This window comes from Plecotus auritus, assembly GCF_963455305.1.
Source record: "Plecotus auritus genome assembly, chromosome: 5".
Lineage (NCBI taxonomy): Eukaryota > Metazoa > Chordata > Mammalia > Chiroptera > Vespertilionidae > Plecotus > Plecotus auritus.
In genome coordinates, this window is record NC_137776.1 from 151,169,346 (window position 1) to 151,182,197 (window position 12,852).

A 12,852-nucleotide genomic window follows, 5' to 3' on the forward strand; every position below is an offset into this window, starting at 1 on the left:
GACTAGGCACAGAAAAGTGAAAAAAGGGCATGGCTCAAACTAATTTAATAACCACTAAAACAAAACAAAACAAAACAAAACAAAAACCTCTACCAGGCAGATGGCACAGATGTTCCATAGCTACAAGCTATTGTGTCGCTGGACGTCCAATGTTTAATATCAATGTTTAACATCCCCGTTCAAATTCATGCCCCAGTCGCCAACCAGCCACAGAACGCAGCTCTGCTTTCCTTTCTCCTTTTGAAAGGAGCACGCACCTGTGCCAGTGGCTGTGACAGGCAGCAGATGGCAGGGCAACCATGCAGATGTCTCATCAAAACTACTGGCTGGAAGCTGGGAAGCCCATATGCACTGCCTGCTGCAGGGGACCTGCTGTCTAGCCTGACAGAGAGGGAGGTAGGGCACTTATGGTGGGTGCTTAAGCACCCTTCCTCTCCCCATGTTCCCTGTAAAAAAAACCCAGCCCAGCCAGTGTTGCTCAGTGGTTGAGCATCCACCCATGAATCAGGAGGTCATGGTTGGATTCCCAGTCAGGGCACATGCCTGGGTTGTGGACTCAATCCCCAGTAAGGAGCGTGCGGGAAGCAGGTAATCAATGATTCTCTCTCTACATTGATGTTTCTATCCCTGTCTCCCTCTTCCTTCCTCCTTCTCTCTGAAATCAGTAAAAAACAAAACAAAACAAAAAAACCCATCCTTCAAATATGATGTCAAATGTCTCCTTCCCCTTAACACCCTCCGGGATTGGCCTCACAACACACACTCTCTTTCTCCTTCTCTGCTCACTCAACTCTCCCTTTTACAACTCGCCACGTTGGTCACTTCTGACTCTCTGTGATTATGGTTGTACTCATCAGAATGAGCCCACCTTGATAAACAACATCAGGGCAGAGAGTGACCTATCCATTCGCCTTACAGCACCTTGATGGACACCCTGAAGGGTGTTCAGGTTTGAAACAACTACAATCCTGGCTTAACATAACTGCCATCTCAGACTGACCAGAGTATCTATCCCAGGCCAGTTGACGGGACTGCCTGATACCTGGGCAGGTGTTTCCGTAGGGAATGGGGGATGGAGCATCGGGGAAGATCAGGGCCCAGCCATGAGATGACACAGCCTTGCCTCACACACATCCTGCTTATTCATGTGACACTCAAGGTCAAGTCAAGCCAATGACTCTCCACAGAGCAAATAAAACGGAGCCCAGCTGTGCTCTTGCCACGGCCCAGCCAAGTCTGTCTGAGAGGGATTCCAGGGCAGTGAGAGCGCCATGCCTGGAACCAGGGCCAAAAAACAACATAGGGCCTGGCAGCAGTGCCCTTATACCCTTCTTGTCATTTGGCAAAGCCGACAAAGCCAGCATTTAAATCCCTCTGTCCATAACAGAAGCCTCCCGTGCCCTAGGGAGCACCCACTCACCTGTGCACCTCCGGAGGCTCCCTCTGGATTCTGGAACTCGCCTCCACCACCTCTTTGGCAACCTTACCACTGCAAAAGACAAAAACACCTGCCTCTGCACAGGCACTCAGCATGGGAGGCGAGGGCTATGCATGTTCATTTTCTTTAAACTTCACAACTTCAACTGCCTGACCTAGTTCTAGGAGCCCACGACTTCTCTCCCTCCACACGGGGAAGTTACTATGACATTGGAGAGTGTCCATGACATAAAAGATGGGTGAAGTAGAAAGGGGGAACCAAAACAGGGGCGTAAGCCAAAGTGCACTGATTTATAAGCAAAACATTCAAATGTCAATGTCTGCCCCCACACCAACCCCATCATCAAAACAGAACCCTGGGGACCCACCTGTATCGGAATCTACTTCCTTTAAAAAATATCTTGCTGCTGGACACAGTCTTGATCTGACTGGACTTGGCATACCTTTAAGAGAAAGCAAAGCAGTGGCAGTGACATTGGAAAGCCCAAGTGGGACACGGTGTGAAGTGTAGCTTTCGGATACTTTTGACTGCCAAGAAGAAAAACGCTTTATGGTGTGAGTCGGTGCGTGCACACACAAAAACCTGAAGGAAAAGTTTCACAAAAGAACTGTCAACTCTCACAGTATTTGCAATCTGATCTTTTCTATGTTCTCTCTTTTCATTCTTTTTAATTGTTGGTGATCACACACACACACACACACATTCCTGCACCACCTCCCCATTTTAGCAGGACCTGGCCTTAGGCTGTCTCTGTTAGGGATTTGGGCCTTTGTCCTCAGAACAATAGAAAACTATAGTTACAGTCTTTGTCCAAAAAGACTGTTCTCCCTCCACCTCTGCAGACAGCCTGAGCCAGTTTCAAAGGATGAGCAGGGAGAGCAAGGTGGACAGTAGAGGGGGCGCAGGCCTGAGGAGGGGGCTCCTGTCAAGGCAGAGCCCAGAAAACATGGAGTAGAAGCCCCAAGGACAGGTGAGACCACGTGAGAGCCACACCCCAGACCTTCCGACACCTGGGACAGATCTGCTGGCTGCTGGTCAGAGCCGGGTGACAGCCCACACCTGGTAAAGAGGAGAAAAGTCCCCAGGAGGCTGGCTCAATGGAAAATGTCCTGCTGAGCCTCTTCCTCCTGTGAGGACCCACCTGCTCGGGGCCCCTCTGCCTCCTCCATCCCGTCCCTAGAGAGCTGTGGGTGGCTGGCATTTTCCACGGGTCCTGAGAAAGGAGCCATCACCACCTCTCTCTCCCTGTCTTCCTCAGCAGTAGAGGGAAGAGAAACTTTTAAAGAGCGTCTGTTTTTTTCATTGATTTTGTTGTTATTGTTAGTGTTTACCTAGGTTCCTAAGGCTTTTAGACTGCTAAAAAGATTAAGAGCCTTCACTGGAGTGTCTGAAATTCAAACTCATCTCTGTGCCCAGGTATAGAGGACACCAAAGCCCCCAGGTGTGGCGGGCACAGCAGCGCCAGTGGAGAGGTGGGGAGAGGTGGGCGGCCCTGCTTTCCACTGGTTCAGCCTCAGCTCCCACCGTCCCAGGCCCCTTAGGGAGGCCGCTGCCTTCTCCTTATACCCAGACAAGTGGGAGGCCGCTGCGCTACATGGAACATAAACCCTCGAAGTGCTTCAAGAAAACAGGTCAAAAGACACATTTCACAGAGAAAGCACATCCCTGTCTGCGCAGGATGAGAGGAGAATGGAACGCGTTGGCCTTTTCCTGGTAGCTGGTGGCCCTGGGTGATTATTGGTGTCACTTGATTTGCTCAGAGACACTCTCCCAAGAGCACTACCACCAACTCCCTGCCCCCAAGGGCCCAGGTGGCTCCCAATAACGTTTGGGTTGAGACCTTCCCTGGAACTGTAACAGAGGAGTGTATCTGAGAGCTTGAGCAACACAAACTCACTGGGAGCTGGGAGACACAGACAGTAGGATAGAAGGACAAGGATGGGGAAAGAGAAAGTCGGCTCATCCCAGACCTGAGCGCGATCAGCAGCACCTGCTGGGAGGGATACAAACACTGGTCCTCAGCTCCTTCACTACAGTCTCACTCAGCAGGTCAGGAGAGGGGCCGGCAGTTTGCATTACTATCGAACACCCCAGGCCATGCAAAGGCTACCCATTGGCATTTAAGAGCCTCTGAGTATCCACATTCTCCTTAAATGACCCGAGAGGTGGCATTTTTTTAAAATTGATCCAACGCTGCAAGAGTGTTTTATTTCACTCTGGTCACTGTCCTGTGGTAAGAAAGAAAATTCTGCCAGTTTGCTCCTGACAGTCCCTGCTGCAGGAAAAACTGGTGTCAGACGTTCTGTGAAACATAGTCTCTTTCATCTGGACCCAGAAGGTAGATACACAATTTAAAAGAAGTGGGTCCAAGGCTGTGCATAATAGCCCCCCACCTGGGCCTGGCCATCAGCTGTGGTTATATAGTATGAGACTGCTGTAATGACCGAAGCAGAACAGGAGAGAACAAAGATAGTTCTTTCTACAGCGTGATGGAGATGGACGACTTCACAGCTCCCAGCCACCTCATCACCCATACTTCACCCCAGGAGTCATTTTTACCATCAGGCTAGCTGAGACTTATGGGCCTCTCCTTGTGGCTCTTCATAGTCTTCCCCAGGTTTCAGCTGGGGGCCAGGGATCATCACCGTCTTAAGGATAGGCTGCTTAGGGGGTGCCCATGGAGGCACGATCTTGCCGTGCATTCTCCAGCTTCCATAGGGGTTTGTCAGGTGCTTTCAAAAACAACATCTGCCAAACCGATCATAGATGGCCAGAGTCTGCCGGGTATGCATGCAGACAGTGACCTGACCATATACTAGTACATTGCCCTGGTTCACCATACTTGAATAGCAAACCTCAACCACTTGGGCTGGCTCTAAAGACTCTATGAAGCTCCAGCGGACAGTCTTATATTTGATGTCCCAGACCATTGAAGGTGAGCTTCAATGAAGATATCCTTAGCTTTTTCAGGGAAGTCCTTTATTTTAAAATTAGCATCATATTCTCTTCTATATGGACAACTGTGATGCCACATTCTTCTTCAATCGTTGAGTTTTTCTGTGCCAGTACTTCCTTTGAAAGAGATGACACCCAAACATCACCCTCTAGAGGAACATAGGGGTCAAAGATACCACCTGTACAGGCCAGATGTATGGGATGCTCCAAATATTCTGGAGCAGTGGTCGGCAAACTCATTAGTCAACAGAACCAAATATCAACAGTACAACGATTGAAGTTTCTTTTGAGAGCCAAAATTTTTAAACTTAAACTTCTTCTAACGCCACTTCTTCAAAATAGACTCGCCCAGGCCGTGGTATTTTGTGGAAGAGCCACACTCAAGGGGCCAAAGAGCTGCATGTGGCTCGCGAGCCGCAGTTTGCCGACCACTGTTCTGGAGGAATGACAACTCCTGCTTTCCAGGCATGTTCTATAAAATCCTTTTCTGATTTGCATTTGGGTTCATAAGCAGGAGGTGTGAAACGTTGTTTAGTTCTCACTGGAACTACAGCCATGGACTGAGTCACCAGGACTGGCTGTTGAGACCACCATCCTAAAGCCCTCCCGAGAGATAGCATTTTACTTGAAAGAGCAGAGGCCCAGCTTCCTACCTGCTTCTGGTCCCGTGACCTAAATCAAGCCAAGTTTTTCTGAGTCCCAGTTTTCCCCAAATATTTTTAAGGGGGAAGGTATTATAAACCTAATTCATAGAATTCTGAAGAGGATGAAATGAGATTAAATGATTTGAAAGCACCTAGCATACAACCTGCTCACTATACAGGGGTGGGCAAAAGTAGGTTTATAGTTGTGAGTGCACAAAACAGTTTATTTTTGTATTATTTTCCATACAAACAACTGTAAACCTACTTTTGCCCCACCTGTATAATAATTTCTGTCCCTCTCTGCCTCCCACCTACCTCCCTGTCTCTCTAATATCACCTCAAAACCTCTCCATTGCCTTCTCACTATGGAGCTACCAAAGCCAATTCTCTAAATCACAGAAGTTCCTGGGAACCGTGTCAAACACCCTGGATGCTAGTGAAAGCGCCTTCATGCTCTAACTCTAGCTGATGTGTCCCAGCGCTCTGCCTCCCAGGCTCTCACGTCAGCAAGCCCAGAGCCAAAGTCTTCTTCCCACCAAAGGCACTTCCGAGTTAAAGTAGCAATTCTCTCGCCTCCAGCCTTCTTCCCCACCTGCCTTCTCCCACTTGCACCTCCACCTTCCTATGAAAACCCCAGCACAGAAGCGTTGACTCTTCTCAAACATCTGACCTCAGAGAGCAGTCCAGACAGTTCCCAATTTGCCTGACTTGACAACAACTGTGAGTTCAAATGGTGGCCTGGTCATGACTTTCTTTCAACTGTCACAGCTCTTCATCAACCCCGTCCCCAGATCTGCCAGGGCAGCCACAGGACCCAGAGACCCATGGCACTGGGGATTTGCCAGCCCAGCCCTGCCTTGGAAGTGTGTTTTAAATGGTGTAATGGATGTGAGATGCGCCATGCATGCGGACAACGCCTGGAGCACGCAAAGTGTTCGCTAAGCGTCAGCATCATATGGTACACGCAGAGCAGCCCTGCAGGAGCACACTCCTCTCGCCCTTCTTCTAACTTTTCTCCTCTGGGACCAGCTGCTGCAAAGGCTCAGCATGGCGGTCTGGGGCTTGGGAGACAATGGGCGGTGCCCTAAGAGGCCACCTCTAGAATTAATAATACAATTTCCCATTTTAACATGGTTTACAACTTCTGGAGTAATCATAACAATAACAACATGTTATTATTGAACACCTACTATGGGCTGTGCACCATCCAAAGCACCTTAAACATATTAATTCATTTTATGCCCACAGCTCTCTCCTAGGAGGAAGCAATCCACATTTTTCATGAGGAAATTGAGGCACAGACAGGTTGTCACTTAACTATGGTCACATGACAGAAGCAGGAGAAACTAGGCTGCAAAACCAAGTCTCCCTGTGTTTTTTAAATAATGCTTTAGCCATGCAGATGCTCAGACTTCAAGAGGCATCAGAACCACCTGGCAGGCTTCAGAAAACACAAGTTTCTGATTTAATAAGCCTAAGTGGAGCCCAGGAATGCATTTCTAACACGTTACAGGGACCTGAAGCTGGTTCAGGGACCCTACTTTGAGAATCGCTCCATTAGAGCCGTAACCGGTTTGGCTCAGTGGATAGAGCGTCGGCCTGAGAACTGAAGGGTCCCGGGTTCGATTCCGGTCAAGGGCATGTACCCTGGTTGCGGGCACATCCTCAGTGGGAGGTGTGCAGGAGGCAGCTGATCGATGTTTCTCTCTCATCGATGTTTCTAACTCTATCCCTCTCCCTTCCTCTCTGTGAAATATCAATAAAATATATTTAAAAAAAAAAAAAAAAAAAAAGAGAGAATCGCTCCATTAGAGCCCTTAACCCTAGACTGTAAGTTTGTACCACGTGGGAAATTTTTATCACTACCAACATCTAGACCCCTCACCCATTTCTGAATTTTTCAAATAACAGTGTTATCGAGATATAATTCACATACCATAAGGTTTACCCTTTTAGATTGTACACTTCAGTGGTGTTCAGTATAATTCACAAAGCTAAACGCTCATCAAGAAATACTTTCATCACCCCAAAAAGAACTGTCCCATAGCCATTGGCAATCACTTCCTGTTTCCCTTCCATGCCAGCACAGTGCACAACACAAAGCAAATGATTTTCTGAATGGAAACACCAGTGAGTGAGCCACTGAACCCCTCGGTGTGGCCTTCAGGGAACCAGCTCCCAGCCACGGCGAGCCCTGGTGCTCTGCGGGTGGAGCACCTAGAAAACACATGGCATAAAGGAAGCTCTGAAATGTGACTAAGTCTGTGTCAGGGATCCCTTGTGGTTTGAAGCAGGAGGGAAAGTCGGAGTTTCTGCTTCTGGGCTCTGTTCCCAGCAGCAGAGCTCAGAGCCAGGGCTTTCAAACCTCATAGGCGGCCCCTGGCCAGCTGACAATGAGCAGCGCATTCATGGGGTGAAAGCACACTTGGGAATTCTTGGCCACCAGGCCTCCCTCTTCCCAAAGCAGGTGAAGTGGAAAGGAGGGACAAACACTCCAGGAAACGAGATCAGGGCCTTGCTCTGCCAACCGAAACCATTAAAGCACAGTGTCAGTGGGGCAGGCTGGAAGCGGGGCCAGGACTTCTGCCCAGGAAGGGGATGGTGCTGTGGAGGAAGCAGGTGCCCTCCCTGAGGTTAACAGAATCAAAGCCCTTCAGAATCAAACAGACTGGGCTCTGCAACCAATTGGTGCTCCAGAAACTTCCATTGCTAGTGGAGGGGGTAGTAGTGGTAGTCATAGCAGCTGCTACCCTGCATCGATGGTTCATGTGCCTGGCAGAACCAAACACTGCAAGGCAGGTATTACCGATCACATTTCACAGATGAAAAATAAAGATGAGGCTCAAAGACTTCAAGAGCTTTGCTCCAGGCCACACTAGGAAGCGACAGAGACAAGCTTTAGATCCAAGAAGCCCACACTCGTTAACACCAGGCCACAGTGAGAGAAGCAAAGCATGCCTGAGTCCTGCCCCTCCAGTCTACAGATGAGAAGGCTGGGCCAGAGAGGTCACACAGCTGGCTCAGAATAAGCAACATCTTTCCTTCTTCCTAAGGCACAGGGATGGTTATGGGATGATGGAGGAACAAAAGCTTCTGGGAAATCTCAGGTCAGTACAAATATTAGGGATTAGGAGTCCTAGTAATTGAGAGGGGCAGCCTGGCCTAACACTAGCAGAGGTGCTGATGCAAAGACTTGATCAACTCTGCACACTGCCACCGTGCTCAGCTACACTCCCGGCCACCTGAGGCATGCACAGATGACTGGAACTGACTTCTCTGACAAGCCTAGTTGGCCCATTCAATGGCAGAATTATAAGACAGATCTCACTGCTTGATGCCAGCTAATGACTGTACCCCAACATGTGCAAAACAGATCTCCCAGACTGGAGTTTCTACTCTCTTCTCCTTCTCTCTCTCTTCTCCATTCAGTTCTGGTTTTGCCTTTGATTCCATCTAAGAACTGAATCCCTCACACAGGATAAAACAGCATGCGTGCAAAACAACCAATGAATGTCTTGAGTTATTCCTTGATAGAGATCCCATGATTGCACCAAAGGATCTTCAAGGCCATGCTGCTTCCAAGTAGGACTTTCTGACTTGGCTCTAAAATCCTATCTGCTGGGGGTTCTCTGCTACTCCCTCCCCATCCCGTACACTTGTCTGTGGGTCAGTAGCAATCAACCCCACCTAACATTCCTCTGGCACCTCCTTCATGATGGCTGAGCCCTCTTGGCTGGCTCCAAGATCTCCTGGCCTTTTGTCACCTCCCTTTCTATTTCATTCATCTACCCTCTTCTCCAGCCTTATGTAACTGCTCATCCTCTCGATGTATGTCTTCCCATTCCCACCATGCTCCCTTACTCAGAATGTCCTCCCTCCAACTTAAAGAGCCTTCCTTCCAATTCCTAGCTCCCTCCATAGTAAGACTCACCCCTCCTGGACTCCCCTCTAGCATTTTATTTGCATTTCCTTTTCAGTCTGCATCATGAACTACAAATCTCCTGGCACAGGAACCGTACTTTATCAATTTGATTCATTAATTCTTTTTTGAATGCTGGGGGTCTTTAGGAAATACAAAGATAAACAGAACCTAGTTCCTATCATCAGAGAGATCAGATCTAATATAGATATAAAATATACCAAAAAAATGTCATGATATATCTTTATTTTTTATCTTGTTTTGGCTGTGTTTCAAGACTATCTATTAACTCCCTCATCTGCAAGAAAATAACCATTCAAAAATAATTAGCTAAATGTCTCTCAATTATTATTTGACAGGAACCAGATGATTTCATTAACAGATGAACAGAGGCGTTCCAAAAGCTTAGGCCCCAAAAACAGTTTGTCAGGTTCTCAAAAAGTTAAATATAGCGTTACCCTATGATCCCAAAGTTATATTCCCAGGTATAAACCTAAGAGAACTGTCCACAGAAAAAAATTACATGGATATTCATAGAAACATTATTCACAATACCTAAAAAGAGGGAACAACCCAAATGTCCATCAACTGATGAATGAATAAGCAAAATGTGGTATATATAAACAATGGAGTATTATTCAGCCATAAGAAGAAATTAAGTACTGTTGCATGCTGCAACATGTTTAAACCTTGAAAACATTATCTAAATGAAAGAAGTTGGGCACAAAAGGCCACGTAAGTTTATAATTCCATTTATAGGGAATGTGCAAAATAGGTAAATCCATAGACCTAGAAAGTAGATTAGTAGTAGCCAAGGTCTGGAGAGAGTTGGAAATAGGGAGTGGCCGCAAATGAGTGCAGAGTTTCTTTAGGGGTTGATAAAAATGTTCTAGAATTAGATAGTAGTGATGGTTGCTCAACTCATGAATTAGATGAAAAACCACTGAATTATACTTTAAAAGGGTGGATTTCATGGTATGTGTTATCTCAATTTTAAAATAACTTTTTTTAAAATGTGTAGACTCCAACTAAAGACTGAGAGTACCAATCCCTTTACATTTCCTTTTCTCAGCTCTCACGTGGATAGAGAGGTCTAGACATGCTGATTTTTCAAAGGCCACTGTGTACCCATTTTAATCAGTCCTCAAACACTGCAAGGAGCACACAGATGCCTTGAGGTGGAGATGATTGTGGGGGAAAATCTATTGATCTTCATCACCTCTACCTGTCACTACCACATGTTGTGGATCAACGCACCCAAGGGTTTTCAAATTATGCTCAGGGTTTTCCCAGGATTGTTGGGTTTCCTGGGACATGAGATTCTCTGCTAAACCTGGGAAAATCCCAGGCAAACTGGGACAACGGGTCACCCAAGCTCCCGAGGAGCAGCAAGAAATGGATGAATGGTTTCCTGTCCCCAATCTCAATTCTGGTACCCACCAACAAACACAGCTTTTTTTATTTTTATCTCTTTTACATACTGGATTTTGCCTATAAGAGTTCTGTGGCTGAAAGGGGTTTGTAAATTATTATCCAAGCTGTCATTCTCCTAATGATCTTCATCAGCCAAAGCCCAGGAGGTTCAGAGACTCAGCATTTTTCAGGGAAATGTGTCTAATGAGGAAGACAGAATCTCAGTGGTGGGGGCAGGGAGAGAGGCTGAGCAAAACCACTTGAGTGGGCTCCAGGAGTTGGTGCTGATACCCTGGCAGGCTGGACTAGATTCTTGACTATATTGATAACTACTGCTCTTCCAATCAGTAAGTCTGTCTCAAAGAGAAGCTGGAACTCAGTGGAAAGATACTAAATGTGAATCTCTTTGGAAACCTGACAGCTTTATGGATGGTTTCTGAAGTCTTGCCCAGCCAGCACTGCCTTTCTGTGATCCCAGACTCTGATGGCATTCCACCCATGAACCTTTGGCTCCCATCTCTATATACTCAAGGCTTCTAACTATGAACACGTGAGACTCTCTGCCAAAGATTTCTTTTTCCATTTGTGAGAGTACATTCAACCCAAGCTGAGAGTAAGCCAGAAGTGCCAGAGACTATAACTCCACCCTCCAAAGTGGCCCTCAACCAAAATGAATGAGGAATTGGTAGATAAACAGCCCAGCCCCTTTGCTGGTCAGTGGGTGAAATTTGAGGCCTGTTCTGCAGTCTGCCAGAGCTCCCCTGCAGAGCAGAGCCCAGCTGCCCACAGAGTGACCTGCTCAGTAGCGCCCTCCTACATTACTTGCTTTCCCACCTCCCTTCCCCATTCTCCAATTGGTATGTTTAGTGACCATATCCCAGAAAAACCACTTTGCACTAAACTCTTCTCAAGGTCTGTTTCTGAGCAAGAAAGCCAACCGAAAATAGGTCCTGTGACATGTTGAATGGAAATAGCTATGACAAAACAACCCACAGCAATTATATGGGAAACACCCAACATGGAGCTCAGGACTTGCTTGGGCCAACAGTGATAGGAGACACCCTGAACAATGCACCAAATTCATTATTCCCTTAAACATAGTAAGAAGGACTATATTAAAAGAAATGAACATGGAACTATTTGCAAAACATAAAGGGTTCCATGGGTGTTTTAAAGCCTACAATTAAATGAATAAAAACTACTTACTTATAAAAGGCCTGGTTCTCCACCCCACACTTCCAGAGATGTTTGCAGGCAGCTGGTGTTGAGGTATGGAATGCCAACATGGCTTTTTTCTAATAAAAAATAACAAAACAAAAAAGGGCATGTTAAACACAGTTTATGTTTTTCATCTTTTTCTTCAAGTAGCTTGCATATTACTATGTTCTTAAAAGTGTTGCTGAAATGGTATTCTTCCTCCCTTTGCAGACATCACTAATCTGACTAGGCCCTGTTTCTGATAGAAAGCAGCCTCACAATCTTCAAGTCTCCAGGCTTACCTCTCAATCAGACTTGGATTAGTTCAAAAATGTATTTGCCTACCTTGAACAACTAGTGCTTGGACTGAAAAGTAGGGTCAGGAGATTTTGCAAACCTCCAGATCTAGCTCTGAGGCTCAGAGTTTCAGTATTGGCCTCCCCAAATGTGTTCCCTGGTGAACACAACCTATGTCTGGTGACTCCTTTATTTTAAGATTCTTGGATCTTATAGACTTTGTTTATAAAACTCTAACCATCACTGGTTGTTACAAGCTTTGTAAGTATTTTGCAGTTGTTTCATGAATCTGTATTTTGGCAAATTACAGAGGTAGGGGGAAATCCAATTGCTAAATATCAAGTCTATCCCAGTCTATTTTTACACAGGGGTACTCACTCAGCATTGTTTACTGACTTTATTCTTAAACTAGAGGCCCAGTGCACAAATTCATACACATTGAAAGGAAATTAATTAGAAGAAATAATTTAATATCTCTATTCGCCTTTTCTCTATAATAGAAGTGTCAACCAAATTCACTATTGACAATGACAGATCGAAACACATGCGTGCGATTGGCACCAGCAAGAGCTTTATTTACATCACGCATGCGTGAGTCAACTTAGCCTTTTATAGATATAGAATAAACTTGCTTAATTAGATCTGCTTTCTGATTTAGCTAAACTTTTTCCAGCCCAGTGAAGCACCCCAACTTCTCTTTCAGGTAATTATCAGCAACATAGCAATAAATATCACTACAAAGCAGATTATTATTGTAGATCACACAGGGAGAACAAAGGGTAAAATATTCAACTGTAGCAGTGTTTGACTATATTCTGCACAGTGAGAAAACCTGAAGTCATTTTCAAGGTCCACCATTTCTTACTTCTTTTCAGTTGGGTCAAGTTTCTAAGCTTTCTAAATCTCTATTTTCCAGCTAATGAAAATAAAATAGGATTGCACTGAGTCTCCTATCTACCTACTCCAGGACTTCTATGAGGATCAAATGA

The 12,852-nt window shown here is 46.0% G+C and overlaps 1 protein-coding gene and 1 pseudogene across 4 annotated transcripts in view; both read right to left on the minus strand.

The window, feature by feature from the left end:
* The window catches only part of FRMD3 (FERM domain containing 3), a 294,130-nt gene that overhangs the window by 47,616 nt on the left and 233,662 nt on the right, over positions 1–12,852 (minus strand). For all 3 annotated transcript variants that reach the window (XM_080667366.1, XM_080667367.1, XM_080667365.1), the window contains exons 10-12: positions 11,576–11,664; positions 1,806–1,880; positions 1,421–1,489 (exon numbers count right to left, since the gene is read on the minus strand). In XM_080667366.1, the coding sequence (XP_080523492.1) occupies positions 1,421–1,489; positions 1,806–1,880; positions 11,576–11,664 (233 nt within the window). The remainder of the gene's footprint in view (positions 1–1,420; positions 1,490–1,805; positions 1,881–11,575; positions 11,665–12,852) is intronic.
* Positions 4,000–5,013, minus strand: LOC308249551 (large ribosomal subunit protein mL45-like; annotated as a pseudogene). Its single transcript has 2 exons — positions 4,826–5,013; positions 4,000–4,628 (listed from the first exon to the last, which is right to left on the minus strand). The product of its transcript is annotated as a large ribosomal subunit protein mL45-like (transcript).